Below are 26,735 nucleotides of genomic sequence, written 5' to 3'. Positions count from 1 at the left end.
TCCAGGAACGCAAATGGCACAGAATGAAAGGGGGTGTGATGGGAACGGAACGGGGAAAGATGCATTTTATTGTACACTCAAATGCCGCCGCTGCCGGAATTCTCTTTTCCTTTCCAAATCCGTGCCAGAGAGGCTGATTTTCAGAAACTGTTCAGACTAGTTCTTGGAGCTTATCGCATGGGGCTCCAGAAACGCAAATGGCATGGAACAAAAGGGGGCATGATGGGAACAGAATGGGGAAAGGATGCATTTTATTGCACATCAGAACACCACCAACACCGCTGGAAGTCCCCGTTCCTTTCCAAATCCGTGCCAAAGGAGGAAATTTTCAGGAACCGTTCAAAACAGTTCTCAGAACATATCACATGGGGCTCCAGGAACACAAATGGCATGGAATGAAAGGGGGCATGATGGGAACGGAATTGGGAAAGGATGCATTTTATCACGTGACGGAACACCGCCGGAAGTCCCCGTTTTGTTCCAAATCCATGCCAGAGGGGCCAATTTTCAGGAACTGTTCAGAATAGTTGCTGAAAATTGGCCTCTGGGGGACGGATTTGGAACAGAACAGGGACTTTCAGCATTGTCATCATTGTTCCCCCGTGCGGTAAAATGGGTAATATCCCTATTCCATTCCCATCATGCCCCGTTTCGTTCACTTCCTGTGGTATGGATGAGGAACGGAACAGAACAGAGACTTCCGGCGGCATCGCGGCGTTCCGACATGCGGTAAAATGCATCCTTTCTCCATTCCATTCCTATCACGTCCCCTTTTGTTCAATGCTAGCTGCATTCCTAGAACCTTGTGTGATAAACTCCTATATCAGGTGTGAAAACATGGTCTTCCAACTCACATTATTCCCCATAATTGGCATTATGGGAAAGCCTAATGTGAGTTGGAGTTCAACACTTGGTGGGTATTGTCCTCTCTCTCCATGGTATCACTTTTCTATATGCTTCTGTAAATGATACATTATTTTAAAATACAACCACTGTAAATTTTTGAAGTAAAATACAAAATTCACATATATTTAAAAAGCTGAACCTGCACTTCTGCATTTTATGTTAAGTGGCTCTTCATCAGAATGATCTGGACAATCAAAATCTCCATCACATTGCCACTGAGAATTTAAGAGACATCTTCCATCAGCACAGCTGAATTCTCCAGGATTACAGTGACGATAGCCTAAAAGTAGAGTGAACAAAAACTCATACTGAGTATCTCTGAACTTTGGCACATTTTTTGCTGCTTAAAACACTTTCATCCCCCTTTTTATTGCAAGAGTCTGCAACCTACATAGCAAAAGAGCTAAGAATCTAACCGGGCAAAGTATCTTCCTGCTTTGAAACTGACTAAACATCCAAATGTGAAAAAGACTATCTAGCAAAAGGTGCAGTATAAGAAATATGAAGTGCTATAGCTAGATCAAAAAAGAAAGTGCTTTCTTTGTTTCTTTATTACAAACATGACATTCTTGGTACTGAGAGTATATGTATTCTTACCAATCTTGTTATTTCATCATGAGAACTATGTTTTTAATTGCATGACAAATGCCGCTGAGCCCAGATGTGTTTCATTTAAGAGTGGTGACAAAAATGAGATTGTTACCAAATATACAACTGCACAAAAAATAACAACTGAAAAATTAAAAAATATATTATAGCACCCTGAAGTACACAGTAAATCTCAGAACAATGACATTCAAATGCTCTTCTAAGCCTGCTGCTGAGAAGGAGAAATACACTGAAATTATGAGTAAAATACAATATGAATCTTATACATTTGAAAAATTTTACAAAATGGTTTAACTCACAAAAAATTCAACAGCCTTTGTAACACTACAGTGATTACTCTTGCATCAATCATTGCTGTATTGTGTTTTCAAGAACTGTTGATGTTTATTTGCCAATTATGCATGCAAATAGATGAATATTTGCATAGTTAGGGGAAATTAAATAATAGCACTAAGATACCCCTTATTAATTTTTTTTGTCCAGATTCTTTAAAAAAATACATTAGTATCAGCATATATATATATATTCTCAATATAAGAAAACCTACAGATTTTCTTATCTCGAGTTTATCAGGATAAAGAAAATCATTTATCCAGTAAACATAAAATAATACAAAATAATTTAATTTAAAGCGCAAATAATATATCTTAAATGATATATTAACAATTAAAAATATTTTTATTTCAATCTAGTTTTGAATTTATAATTTAATAAGATTAGATTCAAATTATACTTGCCACATTCCAGTGATTCATCTGAGCCATCTCCACAATCATCATCATGGTCACATACAAATTGCTTAGGAATGCAGACTTTATTGTGGCATGTGAAAGTATTTTCATCACAGGTATTATTAGGTGCTAGGAAACACAGGAGAGATAAAAATTAAGACCTTTATTAATGGGGGAAATAAAACACAGATACATTTTCTGTACTGGAGCAATATTCAACTAGGATGTTACAAAGGAAAACAAAAAACAAAACAAAATAAAATAAAATAAAAACAGATTGATACTATAAAATAATTGAGTCTATGATTGTAAAACATTTCTGTAAAAACATGGAGTTCCATATGTGTTTTATTTGTTTGCATCATTTGGGTAAAGCACTCTTTGGGTTCGGCCGGTCAACCAATTACAAATCCATGTAACAGTTACCTTGTCTGGCCCACATTTTACAAGCTTGTTTGCAAGAATGTCATGGTGAACTTTGTCAAAGGCCTTAGTGAAATCAAGATATATTATATCCACAGCATTCCCTTCAACTACCAAGCTGGTAATTTTATCAAAGAAAAGAGATCAAATTTGTCTGGCATGACTTGTTTCTCTGAAACCCATGTTGACTTTTTGTGATTATGGAATTGCCTTCTAGATGTTCACAGACTCTCTATTTAATGATCTGCTCTAGAATCTTTCCTGGTATTGATGTCAGACTAACTGGACGATAATTGTTGGGATCCTCTTTTTTTCCCTTTTTGAAGATAGGGACAACGTTTGCCCTCCTCCAGTCTGCTGGGACTTCTGTTCTCCAGGAGTTCTCAAAGATTATTGCCAATGGTTCAGATATTATATTTGCCAGTTCTTTTAATAACCTTGGATGTAGTTCATCTGGTCCTGGAGACTTATATTCATTTAAGTTAAACAGGTATTCCTGTACTATCTCTTTACTTATTCTGTGCTGAAATTCCCCTGTTCTGTCCTCTGCTCCATTATCCTCAGGTTGAGCACCCTTTCCCTTTTCTGAGAACACTGAGGCAAAGAAACTGTTGAGTAATTCTGCCTTTTCTCTGTCTTCTGTTAGCATTTTGTCATCTTCTCCACACAGTGGCCCTAACGTTTCCTTCTTCTTCCTTTTGCTGCGGACAAAGCCCTTTTTATTGTTCTTAACCTCTCTAGCAAGCCTGAGTTCATTCTGCGCTTTAGCTTTTCTGACTTTGCCTCTACACATGCTCGCTATTTGTTTGAATTCCCCTTTGGTGATTTCCCCATTTTTCCATTTCTTATACATGTTCCGTTTAAAATTTAACTCAATTGAAAGTTCCTTAGTCACCCATCCTGGTTTCTTGAGACATCTCCCATTTTTCTTCCTCATTGGAACTGTTTGAAATTGTGCCTTCAGTATCTTCCTTTTTAGAAACTCCCATCCGTCTTGAACCCCCTTCTCTTTAATATTGCTGACCATGGGATCACCCCCAGTATTTCTTTAAGTTTACTAAAATCAGCTTTCTTAAAGTCTAGAATGTGTGTCTGACTGGCTTCTCCTTTCCACTGTATAACAAACTCCAGGAGAACATGATCACTCCCACCTAAGGATCCCACCACTTACACTCCATTAACTAGGTCATCCCTGTTGGTTAGGATCAGATCCAAAATAGCTGAGCCCCTTGTTGCCTCTTCCACCTTTTGGACCATGAAATTGTCTCCAAGGCAAGTGAGGAATTTGCTAGACCTTGAGGATTTGGCTGAGTTTGACTTCCAGGAAACATCAGGATAGTTGAAGTCACCCATCACTACTACATCTCTCCTTTCTGAGTGTGTAGTCATCTGTTCTAGAAAGGCATCATCCAATTCCTCCAGCTGACTTGGGGGTCTGTAGTAGACTCCCACCATAACATCCTTGTTGTTTCCCTCCCCTTTAATTTTTATCCAGATGCTCTCCACCTGGCTTCCAGGATTGATGTCCTGGATCTCTTCACTGGGGTAAATGTCCCTGACATAAAATGCTATTCCCCCTCCTTTCTTATTTGGCCTGTTTCTGTTAAAAAGATTATACCCCTTTATTTCTACATTCCAATCATGAGACTCATCCCACGAGGTTTCAGTGATGCCTATTATATCATATTTGCTTTGTTGTGCTAGGAGTTCAAATTCATCCTGTTTATTTCCCATGCTCTGTGCATTAATGTAGAGACATCTAAGACCATGTGTTCCCTTTACTTGCTGCCTGTCCAAGTTCTTTTGCCTCCCACTTTTGAGTCCTTGCACCAGGGATGTAGCCAAGGGGGGGGGGAATCTTGGGGTCCAGACCCCCCCCCTTCCATTAGAAAAATGAATGGTGTTTGCTGCTGCGCCGCTGCAACCAAGCCTCATTATAATGGTGGCACTTAGTCTGGACCCCCCCCCCCCCGCTTCCTAAAATCCTGACTACGTTCCTGCTTGCACTGTTTGCCTTGTTCCCTCTGTGTCGGTTTGACTATTTTCTCCAGCCCTTTTGCCTTCCAGAATACTGTCTCCCTCCCCCACATAACTCAGTTTAAAGCCCTCCTGATCAAATTTTTGAGACTATTGGTAAAAACATTTTTGCCAACTGGCGTGAGATGCAACCCATCCCTTGCCAGAAGTCCCTCCTCATGGTACCTTTGCATGTTCATTACTGAGTTAGAGTCTCCCTCATTAATGGTTTGCCTTTTACAAATGGTTCTCGGTAGATTTAATCACAAAGTCATAGTTTCCACAGAAAAGCCATGACAAATTCTCAAAATTTCTTAGAAATCTACCATTCCAAAATAGCAGAAATTCTCTTTCCTCTGAGGAAATGGTCTTCAGGAAACTGATCTCCCACCACCACCTCCATGGTAGCCTTCCTGTGGCAGGCACATGAAACAGACCTCATCATTTGTTATAGTATTTTTTCTTTATTTGTTTTTAATGAGTAGGCATTTTTCTTCAATTCCAGTATTAAATGCCATATTCCAGATAACACTGATCACCACAAGCAGAGATACAGCTGAGAAAGTAGGCTTAAGTTTACAAAAGCTCATGCTACACACTTTTTTCTTTAGTTAGTCTCAAAGGTGCTACAAGATCTCGCTACATACTGATTCTACAGACTAACACGGCTATATCTTTAAATTCTACCACAAGTAGAGAGTATATCTGCTCTTTTCAATGGCAGATCCTTATGCCTTAGATGCTGCCACAGTAGGCAGTCCCCAACCATACAAGATCTGCTTAAAAACCCAATCGCATGGGTTTTGTGGGTCCTAGGCTATATATTCAGAACTGAAAATTTTGGCCAACTTTATCGGGTATTAATAAGTCACAGTATTTGTTTTCCCAAAGGCAAAATATTGCACATAAGGTTTCCTCTATTAAAAGGGAGATGAAGAAAAAAAAAGGGAATAGAAAGAAAATAGCTATTAATTTTTCATACAGGTTAGATTTCCCTTTTCCAAAATGCTTGGGAGCAGAAATGTTTTTGATTTCTGAATCTCTAGGTTTTGTATTACTGTTATTTCATGCCATATATGGTGGTCATTCCAACATCATACTTGTCTGTAAGACATTTCACCCTTACACTGCTGCCCAGTTTCTCCAACAGCTTGATTTTTGTGCTATAGATAAACATAACTGCTTTCTCTTTTTCTCTTTTTCTTATTACTGTTACCTATAGAGGTGTTGTATCTGCAGGCCTTTTGACATTTTCAACAGTATATTTACAACACATTTTCAACTATATTAAAATCTGGGTTTAACTAACTGCAAACTGAATATGCAGTAATCTAGGGCAGCCAAACTTAGAAGCAGGGCAGCAACAGAGATGGTGATAAGTCCTGGCAGCTAAGTACACATTCTACAGACTCCCTCACTTCCTGGGAGCCCACCAACTGACTGTTTGCATCTTGCAAATGGAAGCACTGCAGCCACCTCAAAGAAAGAAGTGGGTGGTTGGTGGGTCCCCAGAAGTGGGCAAGCCTGAAAAATGCACTTCTGTTGGCCAAAGCTTACCACTGCTTCAGCTGCTGTCCTACACCGTTTTAAATATAAGGATTTCCACATCCATGAGGTCAGGTACGGAATTTGCCACTTGTGGCAACATGTCAGCCCTCAAAAAGTTCCAGATTTTGGAGCATTTTGGATTTCAAATTTTTGGATTAGAGATGCTCAACCTGTATATGCAGCAAAAGTTCTCTTACCACATCCTGCTGTAGCAAGCTCATCACTTCCATTAGGACAGTCTCTTTCACCATCACAAAGCCAGTGCTGAGGAACACAGGCATAGGAATCTAAGCAGCTGAACATGTTTGGAGCACATGTTACTGAATCTGTAAAAGGTTAATTATCAAATATTTTAAAATACTTTACAAATTTTTGGAAGCTATGAAAGTCCCTAGTTAATGGTACTAAAAAGTAATAGAAGTACTTTTTTCTTAACTACTGACCTCTCAGCATTTTCTGCATAGATAACACTATTGCTACACAGGAATATTGTTTTCAGTGCAGAAAATGCTACTTTTTGTGCAAACCAACCTGTGAAAATTCAGGAATCAATCTCAAATTATTATTAGTCCTTGAAAATTGTATGGTGTTTCAGGATTTTTTGACATTGGGAAGAAAATTGCTAAAATTACTTGTTGCTTCCTTCAAGAAGAAATTTAGTGAAAAATGGCCTCAAGCAGACAGGCCCAATAAGGCGGGCTCTGGATGCTTTGACACTGTTCACACTATGGCTGTGGTGACTACACACACCCAGCCCCAATCCAGGCAGTCACTGTGGTTTTCAATCCAGCCCGCAAAAGGAGCAGTTTTTTTTCCTGCTCTTTTTATGGCAGGGCTTGGGCTGCTGTGGTTTGGGGGCATGTTATTATTATTATTATTATTATTATTAACCTTTATTTATAAAGTGCTGTAAATTTACACAGCGCTGTACATACAATCTTTTTAATTGGACGGTTCCCTGCCCTCAGGCTTACATGTGTCACCTAAATGCTATGCCTGCAACATGTTCTCACAAAGGACCTTTTTGGCAGTCTGTTTCAGACCACTGCATTCCTACTCTTTACTACAATCAAAGCAGCACCAGTGCAATGAATCCTAGATTCAGATCCAGAATCCTCAGATCCAGACCACAGCCAAGGCTTGTAGATTCTTCTTGTACAATATTGCCAAAATCTGACCATATCTCTCCGCCTCTACTGCCAAGATCCTGGTCCATGCCCTAGTGATCTCACGACTTAATTACTGTGACGTCCTCCTGGCTGGGCTTCCTCTTTCTCACCTCCGTCCTTTAATCGCTGTTCAGCATTCAGCACGCATTATCACTTCCACCCACCGCTCTGACCACATCTCTCCTGTGTTGGCATCCCTTCACTGGCTCCCCCTCCCTTTCCACATTCAGTATAAGCTCCTGCTGTCGACATTTAAAGCCCTCCACGGACTGGCCCCTCCTTACTTATCAGACCTTCTTTCTCCTCACCTTCCCACTCGGGCCCTCCATTCTGGTAGTCAAGGTCTGCTGTCTCAGCCCAAGATTTCCTCTGCCCCATCCTGGATTCGCCCCTTTTCACTTGCTGCCCCTCACTCCTGGAACCTTCTTCCCCCACAAGCAAGAGCCATCACCTCTTTAACCAGCTTCAAAACGGAGTTGAAAACCATCCTGTTCAGAGAAGTTTTCCCAGGCATTGCATAATTGTTGCTTACTATTTGATGTTCTTTTGGTCCCTGTTTATCAAACCATTTCCTGTATTGCTATGTACTGTATATGCATTATCCTACTTGAGAGTATGTATTTTCCCTGGAAAATGATTAACCATCCATTAAGAACCCAAGCCCTCCCTCCAGTCCATCTGCCTTGGTCCAGGCCTTGGAGGTAGAGAGGAACTGCTGGACCTCTTACCCTTTCCCTCCACCACTCCCTTCTCCTTCTGTGTCATGTCTTTTTAGATTGTAAGCCCGAGGGCAGGGAACTGTCTAACTAAAAAGATTGTATGTACAGCGCTGTGTAAATTTACAGCGCTTCATAAATAAAGGTCAATAATAATAATAATAATAATAATAATAATAATAATAATAGATTTCCAGGACCACCTTGCTCCTCAGTGATCAAGAATACAACATTAATATTAATACTGTAATACCGAGAATCTGTATACTATTACTGTGTAGAAGGGAAGAAAAGGCAAATCTGGATAAGAGAAGAAGGTGGTGGTGGTGCATCTATCCATCTCAGGGGATACTGTGCCTTTTAGTGGCTTAACAATTAAATAACATGCTTTCAAATATGATCATTTGTACTATAATTTCTTCATAGATTTCCTAACTGTTTTCTTTTAGTGCCTAAGGATATTCTAGTTTTCTGCCTAATTCTCTAAGTAGTTTAAAATTTTGTTGAAATTAATTCTGGTAGTAAGTATTAGAGCCTTTCTCTCTGAAAAGTTCCTAAGAGTACTTTTGTATGTGTGTTTTAACACATCTCTTGATTACCATGTAGCTTCTTTACTGTTTGTACTTCCTGATCTGAAAACAACTAGTGTAAGGATTTACTTAATGTCTGTGAGTAAAACTTTATACTTCAGTTATAGCTTGGGAACCCATGGAAGCAAAGTGCTAGAGAGATTATTGTACAGTAGAAAAGAGGATATTAACACACGCACACACATATACACTTGTAAGTTGCCTTGGAAAACTCTCCAAATCAGAAACTCTTATGATAATTTCACTGAAATATTATTCTCCTTTGACCCTCCCCATTATCTTCTGTTAAACTACTTAAAATACAAAATTCTCTTCCAACTTAACAAAACTAGTATCAAGAAATTCCACTACAAGCTTATTCTCTTTCTCATGCATATAATGGAAAAAATAAAATAGTACAATGCAGATTCATGGCTTGGCTTGTTTTAGAGTGCAAGACATGAGGACTTTTCACTGATTTCCTGATAATTCTGAGTATAAACTTTCCTATTACCTGGAGAAGAAATGGTGGAATTGCTTGTTATTAAGTCAATGTTTTTTGAAATATCTTGAGGCTGAGTCAGAATGTCTACATGAACATGCGTACTATGCAGAAACAAGATCATTTTGACTGCAAATTTACAACTCTACCCAGCACTGAAAAGCCTTCATCATTATATAAAATATTTAGATAATAAATTATGCATATTACTAATGCCATGCCCCCACTAGAGAACTCGTCCAGTGATAATGAGTACAAGCAGTACCCCTTCCCTGAGTCTCAAAGTGGTGACTGTTGCAGCAGACTCAGCACTGCAGATAGAGGAGCCTGCACTCCTAGATCAGGTCAAATAAGGGACAGGGCTCGGTGCTGCTTTTTTATACACCAGTAGGAAATATACAGTTCATTCAGAAGGTTGCTTCTAGACTGCAGTTTTATTACTGTGTTTTAGAAGTCTAAAATGTCTTTAGAGTCTGTTACTGCTTTCTCTGAGTAGCATCTCACTGTCATTGATAATATGATGCACTGACTTTATAAACTGTTTTCTGTGGGACTCACATCTTTTAAATAAATGCTCACAAAGTACTCACCACAAATAGCTTTACTTTCATCCAAGCCATTTCCACAATCATCCTCTCCATCACAAACCCATTGTTTGGAAATGCACTTGTTTTCAGAACAAGCAAACTGATTCCATGAACAAGAAGAATCTGAAAGGAAATGTAAATGAAAAATGCTTTGTTGCTATGTGCCTTTAAGTCCCATCCAACCTAAGGTAGCTCTAAAGCTAAATTACAAATTATCAGTTGTTCTGGTAATTAAGTTGAGTTGGATTTGCTTTCTGGAAACAAAAAGTCTCCTTCTGTTTTTGGAAGGAGCCACAAATCAAATAGAGACTCCCACCTGTACGGAGAGAGTGCAGTGGCACATTACTCTGAATTAACACTTTTCTGCACCTCCCAGGGCCACCAGCTAACCCAGGGCCACGAAGCAGAATCCTTGGTCCTCTAGAACATGGGAGATGGAACTGACAGTCAAAGGAAATTATAGGATATTTCTCTCCTGTTCTTTGATGATCAACCATAAAATAAAGAGACAGGGAAAATACATTGGGTTTAAACAAGAGCCACTTTATTTGACCTAAGAAAACGGCTTGAACCTGGGAAAAAGCAAGAGGGGGAAGGTTCATCTGAAGCCTGGGGTCACCATATGATCACCTCCTCAACCTTTCCTTGAGCAAAACACTTAACCCAGAGGGCAATCCAATACTATAGATTGGTCCCTGGTTGGTTAATATCTTGGAAGGCTAACCCAGGGCACTCCCCTAAAGTTCTATGAGTTTATGAGAGAGAGCAAATCCCCTTCCTCCCCACCCCCAAGGTCCCAGGACCTGCTGGATCATTCCAGAGCCATATCCTTCACCAAAAGGGTGCCAAGGTATACACCACACTCTTATATTTTTTCCTCCATTACCTGCCAATGACAACCTGTTTACTGACACCACTTTATACCACTTGATCCCGTTCCTAAGCAACAATATGGGATAGGAAAACAAACAAACAAACAAACAAACAAATAAATAAATAAATAAAATTTTAAAAATCAGGTAAAGGGGAGATAATTCTTACCCACCACTGGGGAGACCAGCAAAGCCTACAATACACTTAGGGCAGGAAGGTGGGTAGCAGAACAAGGAACCAAGATAGTTCTGAAGGGGCAGCTCAGCCCTAAATAATTCCCAACTCTACCACATGATGTGTCCCAGACTGAAGCCTTGCTCTAAAAACCATCTTAATTCCAACCTCTATTCATGGAAGCCACAGAATGTACCCTCCCTCATGGCGTTAGTCACCACGCAGGTCAAGGTACATATTTTGTCCAGCGCTACTAAAATTCCCTAGATTGAACATCTAGATCCAGACCATTATTTGCTAAATTTATCTATCATGCCCATTATCAAAGAGCCTTGGTGGCACAGTGGTTAAATGCCTGTACTGCAGCCACTCACTCAAAACCATAAGGTTGTGAGTTCAATACCAGAAAAAGGGTTCAAGCTTGACTCAGGCTTGCATCTTTCCGAGGTCACTAAAATGAGGACCCAGACTGTTGGGGGCAAATAGCTTACAGTTGTAAACCACTTAGACACTGCTAGCTCAGTATGAAGTGGTATATAAATGAAGTTGTTTGTTTTGTTTGTCTAATTTTCAAAGTTACAACTGTTTTTGATTTTTTTCAAAAAGTAAAACATTATATTTTTAAAAAATCTGTTATTTTCCTTCACCAATTGCAAATAATAGCACTTTTGCAACTTACCACACTGCAGTTCATCACTTCCATCTTCACAATCTTTCTGGCCATCACATACCCAGGTATTCAAAATACATCTCCCACTATGACAACCAAAATAATTCTCTTCACATGTATGTTTGTTACGAACTGCAGTAAAATAAAGGAACAATGTATTTCCATTAATGATATCTTCATATATTACAGAAATAAAATAACCTGTACCACTAATAAATATTACACTTAATTATCATGAAGAAAAAATGTATATTACCCCCTCCTCATTACCTGGACATTTTAATTCATCTGTGTAATCTCCACAGTCATTTGATCCATCACATAGCCATTCTGGTAGTATACAAAGTGAAGTAAAATTACAACTAATAAACCCTGAAGACTTGACTCCAAGTTTGTAGAAATGACTGCAGTCTGTATTATCTGAGCAATACAAAATGTAGTGAACATAGATCAGAGAATATATTCTTTCAGACACAAATCTTATCACTACACTTATCACTCGATTTAGGTTCATTAGCTTAGCTTTCCCAATCACAGCATTATCTGCAAGCAATCCATTTAAGCTTCTATGAACACACATTAGTGTAAGTCCCATTGACCTCAATGGTGGTTAGTTTCAAGTAGATACATACAGGATCAAATGTAGATTATTGTTATTGTTATTATTATTATAGTTTATTTCTAAAGTGCTGTAAATGTACACAGCGCTGTACATACAAATGATCAAATCAATAAAAATAAAACCTGCCAATGGCATACAATCTACAATATAGAAAGGAAGAAGTTCAATCACAGATATAGAAACCAACCCACCCACCCCCCCAAACAAAATACAGTCTGGCCATGTCATCCCTGGGCTTGCCACCCACGGACTTGAGCTCATGCGGACGGCAAACCTTGATGGACAAACTGGTTTGGGTGCTGAATGCATGCACACACGCACCACCAAACATAGGGATGCTCCGCCATTGGAATCCATAGGATTCCAGCATAAGGTGTTTTTTCCCATATGCAGGGAGGTCCTGAATGGATCCCCCATGTATAGGAAAGGCTTACTGTACACTTTTTAAAAACCCACCAGTGTTACACAATATTGTAGCAACTAATAATGGAATTAATATAGAGAGCAAATAAAAAGTAACAAATGAGCACAAATATAGCAATACAGAACTTAACAGAATTTGTTGTATACCACTGGTAGGCTGTTATAAACTTGCCAACAACTAGAACATGAATGCTGCTAATCTATTTTGTTCACAACTGGAATTTTATTTTACAAGAAACAGAATAGACTTTGTAATTGCTACAAAATATTTTTGACTTAATTTTTCTTCCTTTGTTACATTATTTTCTGAGATAGTGTTCCATGTGTCATCCCCTGGCTATCATCTTTATTCTTTTACATATATATTACTTTTAGTAATGCTCCTTGTATGTTTATTTTTTTTATTTTAATTTTTATACATGTTGGAATTTATGTGATATAATGCAATTGCCTAGAACTTGTCACTGTAGCTCTGAGAGAGAGAAAAATTGGAGCCACATGAAAAACAAGGATACTTCTAATTTGTTTTGCACATGTGTGATTGGTGTGTTCCTCCCCACCCACCCCATATTGGAGTACCTTAATGATTATGTAGTGTGACTAGAGTTTACATGAGCTTGCCTTATGATGGACCAGCAAGCCCTTCCACTCTTCATCAAACTGAAGCAATTCACTGAGCATATCCAATTGAAGATAAAAATAAGTGGCAAAAACAAGTTGCTTTAAGTTGCAATGCCAACATGAAATGAGCTGTGGGCATGATCCACCCAAAGCTGAGTATTTTAAAGTCTATAAAGTTAGGAACATGCTTAACTGGTCCCACTGAAGCCAATGGCTCAGTTCATACATCAAGCTAGTCAATGGTTTAAAGTAATTGTAGTTTAAAACACAGACCATGGTTTCAGTTTCAAATATACTATATCTAAACCATGGTATCTGCTACTTGTTAGCTTTTGATACCCAACCATGAAATAACAAGACCAGACACGTAAATTGGATGAATAAAGGGCCATTTATTTGACCTATAATCTATTTAAAGCGAAGCACTTGAACTTCAACCTTAACTACAAACTCTGAGCAAATTGATTAAAGTGAAAAGCCTGGTGCGGGTCCAGCTGAAGCCAGGTGTCAATCCTAGACTTCCTCTTCAGCCTTCCCTTTGGGCACAAACACCGAACCCCAAGGTAAATCCGATGATTGGGATTGCATCCTCAGTCCAGTCCAGGAAGGTAAACACAAGGCACTCTCCCCCAAACCCCCACGAATTTGTAAGGTTGAGCAAACCCCCCATGCCTACCCCAAAGGCAGGTTCTCTCACAACTCCACACCCCTTAACGTGTTAAGCTGATCAAGAGCCTAACCTTTCACCACAAAGGGGTGCCAATGGTGCGTACCAAACAGTTCTTTAACCCCATATGGGCTGGTGAAACCGATTTAACAGCCACCCAAAGCCAATCATCAGTACCCAGCACACAGTATGGGGTAGGCAAAAAACCGCGGGAAAGGGGGAGAAAATTCCTACCTGGACCCGAAGAGACCACAAAGTTCATACTGCATTTAGGGTGGGAGGGTGGGCTGCTTCGTGGAAAAGAGGAAGGATGGGGGGTGTACTGTCCTTATATACTGACTCTGCCTCCCATCACATGCCTCAGCTTAGTCCAATGGACCTTGCTTATATTGAAAATTCTGGTCTGTATCATGGAGGGTATCAAAACCTCACCCTCCCTCAAGGCTCTACCAATCATCCTGGTGTGAACTGTGTTTTAATCCCCTCTGAGTAATCAGATTTATATATTGCAAGTTCTTCCTATATGAATCAGCAGTCCTGTTGTTTAAGTTTGGTGTGTGTTTGTGGCTATCTACAGGAGTGCACTTCACACAGTACAAATTAATTACACAAGAATTAAATATTAGAATAATATCAAAGAAATGAGTGGAAATGTAAAAAAAATGGTGTTCCTTACTGCAATTTTTTTCATCAGAGGCATCTGAACAGTCAATAACCTGATTGCATCGTGCTGATTTTGCAATGCATGTTCCATCTGCACATCGAAATTCTGTTGAAGTACATCCCGAAACTGCATGACAAAGTATTAAGAGGAGGGAGAAAGAGATAAATGCAATTTACACTGTTTGGGACTCTTATAAAGTTACTACTAAATCAAGTACAAGGCTTGAAATCTACTCTGTCTAAAATAAAACTGCCCCACAATATGACTATAATCCAGAACAGCATATTTTAACACTTTCTGTTTAGGACATTAACATTTTCTAGCATCATTTTCTTTTGGAGATGTAATTCTTCAGTTTACAGTATTTTGTTTTTTGTCCATCCTATCATTTCACAACGAGACCTGATGGGAACATGGGAGAAGGGCTTCTTGATGGCTACTCCTGTAGAAATTATGCAGTTTGATGCCACTCTAACTACCAGGACTTATCCTACAGAATCATGTAGTCTGGTGAGGCACCAGAGCTCTCTGACAGACCAGACTCAATACCTCACCAAACCCCATGCAGGATAAGTCCTGAAAGTTAGAGTAGTGTCAAACAGTTTTAGTTCTGCAATGTGGATACACCTTTTGTTTAACAGGCCTTTTGGGAACTGACTGCTCATGGCAAAAATATTTTTAATAATGTGCTTCATTGCTTATATTTTCTGTTTTGTTATGGCTATGCTTTCAAATGACTTTTATTTCTACTGGTTTTTGTTGTTAACTGCCTTTGAATCGATCTCGACCCATGATGACCCTTCTGATAAACCATCTCCAAGACCTTCTGTCTTCCTCTGTTCTATTCAACTCCTGAAAACTCACACTTGTGATCTCTTTAATAGAGTCCATCCATCTTGCATGCAGCCTTCCCCTCTTTCTACTTCCCTCTACCTTTCCTAGCATTACTGTTTTTTCCAATGATTCATGCCTTCTCATGATGTGTCCAAAGTATGACAACCTGAGTTTTGTCATCTTGGCTTCTAGGGAGATTTCTGGCTTGATCTGCTCTAGGACCCATTTATTGGTCTTTTTGGCTGACCATGGAATTCTTAGCACTCTTCTCCAGCACCACATTTCGAATGAGTTGATTTCCCTCCTATCCTCCTTCTTAACTGTCCAGCTTTCACATCCATCTATGGCAATAGGGAATACAATGGCTTGTACAATTATAACTTTTGTGCTCAGTTGCATTTTAGCATCTTCTCTAATTCTTTCATAGCTGTCCTTCCCATTCTTAATCTTCTTCTGATTTCCTGTCTCTAGTCTCCATTTCTATCAATATTTGATCCCAGGTATGAGAATTCTTTTACTATTTCTATTTCTTTGTTATCTAATTCAAATTTGTGTTGGTTCTCTATGATCATTGTTTTTGTTTTCTTTATGTTCAACAATAGGCATGCCTTTGCACTTTCTTCCTTGAGCTTTCATAGTAATTTTTCCAGGTCTTTGAGGTTTTCTGTTAGTATTATGGTGTGATCTGTGTATCTCAGATTATTGATATTCCTTCTTCCTATTTACACTCCTCCTTCTGTGTCCAAGCCTGCTTTTCTTGCAATATGTTCTGCATATAAGTTGAACAAGTAGGGTGATAAGATGCAGCCTTATCTGACTCCTTGGCCAATTGGGAACCATGCTGTTTCTTCATGTTCTTTTCTGATGGTAGCCTCTTGTTCTAAGTACAGATTCCTCATCAGGACTGTCAGATGTATTGGCACTCCCATGTCTTTAAGGGCATTCCATAGCCTTTCATGATCTATGCAGTAAAAGCCTTTGCTATCATCTATAAAGCACAAGGTGATTTTTTATTTTTATTTTTTTGGAACTCCATTATCCATTGTATGTTTCCAATGTGGTCTCTAGTGCCTCTTCCTTTCCTGAACCCCTCTTGGGCCTCTGGGATTTCTTTCTCCATATTTGGTTGGAGTCTATGTTGTATAATTTTGAGCATAATCTTGTAATCCACCTTGATTCCCTATTGGGAAAAGGCGGAAAAGAAATAAATCTTCTTCTTCTTCTTCTTATTATTATTATTATTATTATTATTATTATGTTTTTTTGGTAACTGTGATACAGAACTATCTAAGATGATTTCATTGAGAAGTTTTCTCACTCCCCAATCACCATGGAACCACAGGTCTTTGTATTTTATCATCATTGCTGTCTTGTTTGCTATTTTGTGGGGCCACTGTCAGAAAATGCAACCATTTACATTAAATTGCATGACTCTGTGAATCCTTTAAGTGCCTTAGTCCTCATTTCCACAGTTTCCACACAAAAAACCATTGCACATTATTTTATAATTGTAAGCTTTTGTGGAGTTTTAACCATCTTTTAATGTTCTATTCTTTGTATAATTTTAATAATTTTTTTTATCAAAAAAGAAGAAATCATTGCACCACAACATTATTCATAGGTCCACCACACAAATTCCATTTAAATGATATTTTCATGACCTATGTATCAGTTTTCTAAAATCAGCATGCAGAAGAGCTTCAGAAGTACCTTCACAGCCTACTTCATCAGAGTCATCACCACAATCATTTTTTCCATCACATATTTGATTAGTGGATATACAACGATGATTAAAACAGGGTTTAAAGCCTCTTCGACAGCTTCTGTTTTCTGGTAAATTAAAATACAAGTCAGTCTTTATTACGTACATTAACATGGTTAGAAGTTTGGGGGTTTTAGAATACAGTCAACATCTTGTAGATCAATTTACATAGCTAGGTGGCTATTTTACATGGAAATAGGGTCTGATATAACCAAATAAAGGAAAGAAGCTGTATGATTTGACTTACCACAATAAAGTAATTTCTCATCAGATTTGTCCTTACAGTGGGGTACACCATCACAGGACAGCTGGTAATCAATGCAGTCACCATTTCCACATTCAAATTCAGAGAAAAAGTTGCAGGAGAAATTTTTAGCTGAAATGGAAAACAAGAAGAGACTGGGCTGAATTTCAAAAGCAATGGCTCAAAATCCAAAACTATTTTAAAGGGAGTTTAAAAACTGTGATGTATTAAGTTCAAACATTCAGCCACTGATGTGGATAGGAGGAATTTGCCTTCATTGCTTTATTCTCTCCTCACCAGACCCTTGATTCTCCACCATGCTCCCCTAGAGCCAGGGGACCTAGAGAGTAACATGGGCTATGATGACAAGGTAGAGAGGCAAGGGGGAGATTCTAGAGAATTCAGAAGGCAGATCTCCTGTTTCACCCACATAAGATGACTCTGATCAATTTTCTATAAGCTCCCTGTTCTCCCTCAGCTAGTTGCATATTTCAATTTTGCTACAAGTAGAGCTGCAAATAATTTTGATATTGTAATATGGTACAGTTCTATCATGGCTTACCATGGGACCCAGCAGTGAAGAAGTAGAAACTATGCTGCTATGACAACCTGTTTTATCATTTGCAACTACATGACTTTTTGAATCCCCAAACCATTTCATTTTTTTTCTATTCAGTTAAGAGCAACTGGTTTGGGAATCATCTTATTTTGCATGCTGCTTAGTAAAATATCAAAGCTGCTATGCCAAAGGCTGTAGAAAAAATTTTATGGCAAAGAACAAAACAGTAAAGATTCTGAATATTATTAATAACAGAATTCTCTTATTAATTACTCTGGGAAATCCAGAACTGATAATATTGCTCTCAGAATGAACTGGAAGAGATTTGCCATAGCTCAAGACAGGATCTGTAACTATGGCACCATTCATTTCTTTAGTTCCCTGAATTTGTTGTCTTCAAGTCATTTCCAAGTTATAACATCCCCAAGGCAAACCTATCATGAGGGTTTCTTGACAAGGTTTATGCAGAAGAGGTTTGCCATTGCCTTCCCTTGAGGCTGAAGGAGCATGCCTTGCCCAAGATCACCCAGTGGGTTTCAATGACTGAACTGGGAATCAAACCCCTGGTCCTCAGAGTTGTAGTCCAACACTCAAACCACTACAACACACTGGATCAGTTCCTCATATACATGTTTTAAATTGTCTGTTTAGACACACTGAACTGGCTCTCAGTTCTATCCTTGTATAATTTGGGGAAATATTTTCTATAGCTGCATCCACACTGCAGAAATAATACAGTTTGACATCACTTTAACTGCCATGGCTCAATGCTATGGAATTCTGGGAATTGTAGTATTGTGAGGCAGTTAGCCTTCTCTGTCTGATCACTCTGGTGCCACAACAAACAACAAATGCTAGGATTGAATAGCATTGAGCCATTGCAGTTAAAGCAGTGCTAGCTGGATTATTTCTGGAGTGCAGATGCAGCCTACATCCTTAATAAAATGGCCTTGATGATAAACATGAGCACATATTTGGGTCCTTTTCGTGAAATGTCATTGTTATCTGTGGGCTTATTTCCTAATTTCTCACTCTGCAACAATTGTAACCTGTATGGTACTCTGATTCATGGAGCTTGTTATCCTGTGTAGCTGATATCGTTTGATGGCAAGGGAGTAGTTATAAAAACATACAAAGGATTATCATGTTTTGAAGCAGATTCCACCCTCACATTTTCCTCTCAAACTGATGGGGTTTTTAAATGTTTCAATAATAATAATAATAATAATAATAATAATAATAATGTTTTATGTGTGTTTTTCAGGCTCTGTGACCATGTTCAGAGAAGATACCAGCCACAGATGCAGGAAAAACATCAGGAATAAAATCTTCTAGAACATGGCCACATAGCCTGAAAAATCCACCAAAAACTATGGATCCTGGTCATGAAAGCCTTTGACTTTACAATGTTTTATGTGTTGCTTAGGGGACATCATTGTATAGAGGAGCCCTTGATCCATTAGCAAGTCCCATGAAGCTAGAGATTGTATGTAAATTATATTACCATTTGTATAAGCCTTTCGCATGGAATCAGGGCATGGTGATTCTATGGAAAGTGCTCCTAGGTTCTTATAACCCCAAAGATTTTTTTAACTATAATTTCCATAGATACATAGATATGATAAATATCAATATCGACATTGATATAGATATAGATAAAGAGGTGTGTGCATGTGCATAGCAGTTGCCACGAATGTTTTAACACTCTGAGAATTTTGACAACTTTCATATATAAAACTGGTCAGTATCATTTTCATAACTTTTTCACCCAGTATTCAGTAACAGGAAACATATTTTGCCAAATGCAGGTAACTACAGTTTATTATAGCATGAATTTGGATCAGAAGAGGAAATTCGATGGCTGGTATGTAAGTAAATTAGAATAATTTCTTTTTAAAAAAACCTTCCTGTCCACACACAAAAACACAATATGAATAAGTTTTATTTTTGCAATATGTTTTGAAAAGTTGGAAAATGTCAGTGTTGTGCCTCTCTTATGTAACTGTCGGTGAAGTAGCTTACACTAAAGCTATATCCAATAAAAAGCTGAATACCTGTGGGATGTATAAAAGCCTGCTATATTGTCAAGTTAATTACAGTTCTGTATTTACTGTGTGCGGTACTCTTATTGTTATGGTGTGGCTTCATTAGTGATTGTTTGAAGGCTATACTGGAATAAGTTGTTATGGTGAGACACTGAAATTTAATTACATTAACTTGGAACCATTGCAAATCAGATGGCTGTCCATACAAGATCAATTGATCTCTACAGGATATGATTTTCACAGCTGTTTTGAGATTGTGCTGTACTGTAACACTGTTACAGTCTTAATTAACCTGTTTGTTTTCGAAGTAAATCATCTGTATAGCCACTCCATTTTAATTATACAGCCAACAGAAGCAGCTTTACAGCAGGGACTGCAAATCTATACTACAGTGACTGCAAATTAATTTATTGATGGAAATCTTCTTAAGATCAGCTCTATATTCACAAGAACAAAGTTTGAAACATTTTTAATTCCTATTCTGTGGTGCACTCTTTAAATGGCCGTTTAGTGTGGAGTATTAAAAGACAGCAAGTGATGCACTCTGTGATATATAAGCAATTAATCAAACAATAGGAATAGTCCCCTGATGGAAATGAATAGTATGGTATGAGGTACATAAAGGATATAAAATACTCTGTGCAATTTTTCCAGAATGTCACAGGAAAAGTTGTGGAAAAGCCTAACACTTTTTTAAAAAGCCCATATACTTCATGAGGCATTCCACACTAGACACATCCTTTCCTGTGCCCAAGCCATATTGAGGTTGCCCCTTTGCTTTATTGATTTTTAAAAAACTAATTGTCTAAGCTTCTGCACTCATCCCATGGTCTGTATTTATCCCATGCATTCTGGCTTCCTTGTGACTTCTAAATCATCTTCTGGATATTTACATCACTTTATAAAGCCATCTGAAGTGAATACAGCAATTATGACAGCTGCAAGCACTGACCTGAGAACTTCAAAGAACAGCCAAAGAGTAGCAAGGATTGTGCATTTCAGGAAGTCCTTGTTTGTTGTCAATGGGATCCATGCTAATCCTTGGCTTTTGATGCTCTGAAGCACTCAGCTAAGTGCTTGTGGGTTTTCAACAGTTATTGGGGAAAGAGAACTTTGGAAAAAGAAAGATGATCCAGAAGATAAGATGTAAAATAATATGATGGAAATAAAAAATGAAGTACATGGACAAAGGAACTAGAGCAGAAAGGTTAATGGGATGGATAGGGCAGAAAGGAAATGGAATAGCAAGGACAGCTGGCAGGGGGACTTTGGGGAAGAGAATTAAGTGGCAGGGGCATTGAGGGAGAAAAGACAGACAGTGTGGGAAAGGAAGAATGTGTTGACATATCTGTATATTTGTGGTTGTACATTACATGTACACACCTTGGGTCCCACTTTGGGAGAAAGGTGGGATAAAAACAAACAAACAAACAAACAAATGTGTATGCTTATAATTTTGTGTATGCATGCTGTGGAAGGCCTTACATGAACAAAAACAATTACCCTTGTAATTCTATCAAGTTTTTTTCTAACCATAACTAGCATGCAGTTGCTGATAGATTTCTACAAAGCCAAGAATCTTCCCTTCACCAAGGACATGACATGTCTGATCACTGTATAATAATATCCATCTTCTAAGATTGATTAACAGTAATCAGTATTGAGCATCATTATCTAACAATGCCTGATTTTTTTTTTGTAGGTGGATGAACCTTTTCTGAGATTTAATAATATCTGACAAATACAGTTGTAACAAAGGAACATTATCCTATCTCATCGCCATTTTGAGTCCTGCTTGTAGTTTTTTGTGGTCTAGGAAATGCATTTTGCATAAAAGGAGCATTCTTATAATCATGCTACACAAAGAGGGAGAACCTTTAGGTAATTCATAATATGGACAAGTCTAACCTTGCTTGTTATTTGTTTTTAATGTAAATTGATGCTATTTTGTCCATGTCTGTAAGAGCCTGGCTGGCTCCTGAATAATTAATTTCAATAATACAAGAATTGGTGCTGGTACATCTTGAAATTGTGTCATTTCCATTTGGGAAAAAGTCATAATCAGAGATTCAAAATTGTCACATTTCTCTGAATTTACCTACCCCATTATTTTGTTCATATCAGATTGCAAGTGTATTGGTACATATTTTGTAACTGTATGCATAGTCAAATATTCACATTTTGACTAATGTACCTAGTTTTGTGTATATTCATCCCCCCTCCCAAATGCACCAGAAGCCTTACAAATTTTAAGATTTCAAAGGAATGATGTATTTTATATCACAGTAAGTGTGGGTTGTGCAAAATGGGTACTTTCATTGAGAATCTTGACTCCAGTGAAATTCATTTCCATGTATGGATATAAGAAAAAAATGCTGATGGGTTGGTCACTACAGCTCTGCAGCTGCTTGTGACTACAAACCTTTCTATGGCCTGTTACAGACTGCCAAAATAAAGCTGCTTCGGGTCTCTTTGGAGGTATGCTATTTAAATGATGCATGGGTCCTAAGAGTCCGGAGGTCGCGCCAAAGCCACACTCCATTCCTAAGCACTGGAATGCAGCTTTGGTGCAGCTTCCGGATTCTTAGGGATGCATGCGTCATTTAAATAGCATACCTCCAAAGAGACCCGAAGCAGCTTTATTTTGGCAGTCTGTAACAGGCCTATAAACAATGAAAAAGAAAATAAACTTTAATCTCATGGTAAGGCCCCATGGTCTAATTGCAAATTATCACAATTTGGCCCTTAATTACTTTTAGCTCAAGGTGAATGTCACTATAAACACGTGGAGGACTTTCCTTTGAAGGAGTCATGCTATGTCTTTGTTAGCAAGGTTCTTACGTTTAAACTATTGTTGTGGTTATTGTTACTGCATTTGTTACAAATGTACATGGAATAGAAGTTACTTTAACAGGCCTGTAATTTCCTGTTTTCTTCCTGGATTCTATTTTAGGGATGTTACCTTCCATTCCTCTGGTAAGAAGGCCAATTTTAGTGAAAAGTTACATATTTTTGTCAAGAGACCAAGAAGATTATCACACACATTGAGGAAGTGCAAAAACCTGGGGTTCTGTGAGTTTTAAGAGATTTTGGACTTCAGCTCCCAGAAGCCTCAGCCATGTTGGCCAATAACCTGGGATTCTGTGAGCTGAAGACCAAAATCCCTGAAAGGAGATAGTTTGGGGATCGCTGCAGCTGAAGCAGGAGACAGAGGGAGGGAGGGAGGGAGGGAGGAGTGCACCGGGACTCAGACAAGCATTCTGAGGCAAGCATTCATTCATTCATTCTCTATCCCTCCCTCCCTCTCTCTTTCTCTCCCCTTCTATCAACTGTTTGTTTTAAGAGCTCTGGCTATGAAGAAGGGTGGGTATTGATTTTACTTATTCTGCGGCACTGGAAGTAAACTCGCCCCAAAGAACCATGTGAAATCTGGCAACAAATACAAAAAAAGAGAGAATTCCATGGATAAACCACAAGTACCTTTCACACTTCAGCAATTGCCCCAAAAAAACAAATTCGTGAATGAAATGGAAGTGAAATTCCAATATTTTCCTGAAAATACTTATTTCCTGGTTCATGTCAATTTCTTGTCAGATTATAAGTTGTTTGCATGCAACATCATGAGAAAACCATTCGTGCAATTGTGCTTAATACCCTGGATAAGAGCACGTTCTGACCTTTTTAAACTTCCAATTTTCCCTGTGTGATAAACTCCTTAGAGTAAATAGCTCTTTGGGTAATCCAAGTCAATCACACACAAACACAGATAAAGAGAATGTGAGAGTGTGCTATAAAGGAAAAAAATAATAAGAGGTATGGAGGCTATCCAGTATAGTGCCCTGAATGTCTTGTGGGCAGCTATCTGCTTCCTGCACCCAAATAGGCATGCACTTTGTGAATTTTATTATTATTTATTAGTCACATTTATATCCTACTTTGTCTCAAATAAGCTCAAGGCAGCACACAGAGATATTTCTTCTTGTTTTATCCTCACAAGAACTCTGTGAGACAGGCCAGGCTATGTCAGAGAGTGATTGTACCACCCAGGGAGTTGCATGACTCAGGAAGAACTGAACCTTGATTTCTAAAGTCACAGAAATAAAGTCCCACTACACTACACTGAGTTAGTGACCCCAAGTGGATGAACTTGGCTATCATGGTAGTCAAATAATGTTACTTACACACACATCTGTTTTCATCTGCAAGTATTCGGTCACCCCTACATGAACAATTCACACGGCCATCCGGAGTTAAAAGACACAAGTCATGACAGCCCCCATTCATTTGGGCACAGGGAGATAATTCACCTGGAAAAAGAAAGACTGTAGTATCAAATAATAATAAAAAAATCATGTAACCATCTATCAGCATTAAGATTATTTACAACATTATTTGGAAACTCAGGTTTAACAAAATTATGGGGCTTCTAAACACACAAATTACTTTGCTGTCGATACCTAAAACAGAAGCGAGCAACTGTAGCAAGTCTGGAGGGCAATTATCTGTCTGTGGGAGCCTATTAGAGCTTCATGGAGTGCCAAAAATGCCAGAATCCAAAATGAAACAAACTCTGGAAATGGGAAGAAGTATACAATTTCTTTTTGAATATGGACTTTTTAATGTTAAAAAGCAGGGGTAAGGTGTGTTGTGACTTATGTAAAAAGTGAACCACATTTCCTGCAGGCTTCCAGAAGATTTGCTTTCCCCCTCATTTCTACAGAGAAGTAGAAAAATGGATGCACAAAGACATTGGAAAGCAAACATATGCAGGAGTAGCCATGCTACCCATGTAGCAAAGCACGTTAACATTCAAAATCCACAAAACAGTGATATCTTTATTGGCCTTCCAACATGTACTTTGTGCATTTTGGTTGCAGAATAAAAGTATCACTATTTTGTAGACTGGAGAGGCAAAAGAAAACCTATGGGGTTTGCAGGCAGCCCCAGAGCAGCACTTTACCAAGGCCTATTTAAAAGACAAGTGTCATTTCTCCAGGGTTCTTAACTTATTAGTATTTACTATGACATTTTTCTACAGATTTCACCACACTGCATATGGGATGGGCCTTGAATAAATATTATTTAGCTCATTGGAAGAAACCAATGGGCCAAAAATTATAGCTATTACGGGGGGGGGGGGGGAGTGGCGAAAGTTAGGTGTGATACAGAAAGATCAGAATTGGCAGGTGCAAGAAATATGGCTGAGGCAAAACATGCTTAAGAACAACTTTATCTTTTTGTTTGACATAGCTGAATGATAGCTATAATGAAGGAAGGAATTACTGATCTAACTCCTTAGCATATTACTGTATCCAGTTCCTCTGCATCCATATACAAAGTAGCAAACTTCTACCTTCACCCAAATCTGCCTGTCTCCATTTTGGTGAAAGTAATTGCAACAGATAACTTCAATCATTATGTTCCCAGTAACTGGGAGCATACTCTAGATGACCAGAGGAAAGTTGTTAGTGAGATAGATAGAGATAGTGTAGATGTGGGATATATATATATATATATATATATATATATATATATATATATGCACCTCTACTCCTATATTTGTCAACATATTAAAAATGTGATTAGATTATCTCTCTAGATATTTTAAACCAATTATAATTATCTGTATATTTTAAAACCTGAAATATACTGTTTGGAAAAAAAGTAGGGAAATAATTAAAATTTTCAAACAGTTTTTAAATTTTGAATACGTACCAGAATTAACAGATTTTTTTAAAATTTATAAAAGAATTATTAATTAAATGATGGAGCAATGTGCAATGTCCATGACTGCAGTACTTCCACATTTCAGCTCTTGCTTATTGTAGAAGAACAATTTCAAGCTGTGACTGAACTTCGGGGGGGGGGGGGGGAGCCTGATGATTGGTTAATGAGGAAAAGGCTTACTTTGTTAACATGTGCATGCTCAGACTAGAAATAATGAAATTCACTTTAGTAGAAAATATCTGATGATTAGTAGTGCACAGTATTGGCAATACAAGAAGAATCAAGTAGACTAAAGTAGGTGGTAGTATTGTCCTCATGAAGAATACATATAAACACATAATAATGGTACCGTAACTTGAAAAGTGAATGATACCATAGAGAAGCATTATGACAGCTTGTCATAAGGTTGGAGGAGACCTCAGCTAAGAGACTGTCATGATCCCATGAGGTTAAAATTGTACATTCCAAATAACTTCTTGGAAAACCTGAACCAAATCAGGATATAATGCCATTCATCCTTTATGAAAACAGTAAAGAATTCAGGTGCTGTTCACATTTGTGTATGTAACTGACAGGATATATGCAGGGGACACCCAAGGAAACACTAACCCTTTCCATTCAAAGGAACACTGAAATTTTATTTTATTTCATTTTATTTTGTGTGTGCGTGTGTGTACGTTGACTGGCAATTGCCAACAGAGACATAATTCAAGTTTGCAGCCTTCTTTGATAAGTGCTTTTCCTGTATATTATATTTTATAACTGAACAAGAACAATCTGCTAAACTGCAGAAATCATCCTTTTACTGAAAGAAATTTTTGGAAAAAAATATCTACCAGTAAAGAAATTAATGTTGTGCTTGGTAACTTACAGCTGTTAGTGTCATTAGCAACAGCTATGATGCCCATTGGTTGATGTGGTATATCAGATCTAAGAATTTTTGTATCTCCACCTGTATATTTATTGGATCGCAGAATAGCTCTTCTCACCCAGTCTGTCCAGAAGATCCAGTCATCATAAACAGCCAGACTGAGAAAAGTACCAGGTCCAGATCTGACAATCACCTAATTAGAA

General features: G+C 38.2%; 1 protein-coding gene across 1 annotated transcript in view; it reads right to left on the bottom strand.

Annotated features, from left to right (window-relative positions):
• LOC149313891 (low-density lipoprotein receptor-related protein 1B-like) overlaps nt 1-26,735 on the bottom strand; it is a 734,124-nt gene that overhangs the window by 154,438 nt on the left and 552,951 nt on the right. The window contains exons 45-55 of the mRNA XM_089523040.1: nt 26,533-26,725; nt 24,116-24,241; nt 17,334-17,462; nt 17,035-17,154; nt 14,503-14,616; nt 11,764-11,913; nt 11,503-11,625; nt 9,780-9,899; nt 6,431-6,559; nt 2,253-2,375; nt 1,046-1,186 (exon numbers count right to left, since the gene is read on the bottom strand). Of these exons, the coding sequence (XP_089379166.1) occupies nt 1,046-1,186; nt 2,253-2,375; nt 6,431-6,559; nt 9,780-9,899; nt 11,503-11,625; nt 11,764-11,913; nt 14,503-14,616; nt 17,035-17,154; nt 17,334-17,462; nt 24,116-24,241; nt 26,533-26,725 (1,468 nt within the window). The remainder of the gene's footprint in view (nt 1-1,045; nt 1,187-2,252; nt 2,376-6,430; nt 6,560-9,779; nt 9,900-11,502; nt 11,626-11,763; nt 11,914-14,502; nt 14,617-17,034; nt 17,155-17,333; nt 17,463-24,115; nt 24,242-26,532; nt 26,726-26,735) is intronic.

This window comes from Sceloporus occidentalis, unplaced genomic scaffold (genome assembly GCF_023333645.1).
Source record: "Sceloporus occidentalis isolate IW3139 unplaced genomic scaffold, rSceOcc1.0.p SCAF_4, whole genome shotgun sequence".
Classification (NCBI taxonomy): Eukaryota; Metazoa; Chordata; class Lepidosauria; order Squamata; family Phrynosomatidae; genus Sceloporus; species Sceloporus occidentalis.
The sequence above is the reverse complement of the archived record's forward strand: the minus strand, read 5'-3'. Positions and strand labels throughout refer to the sequence as shown.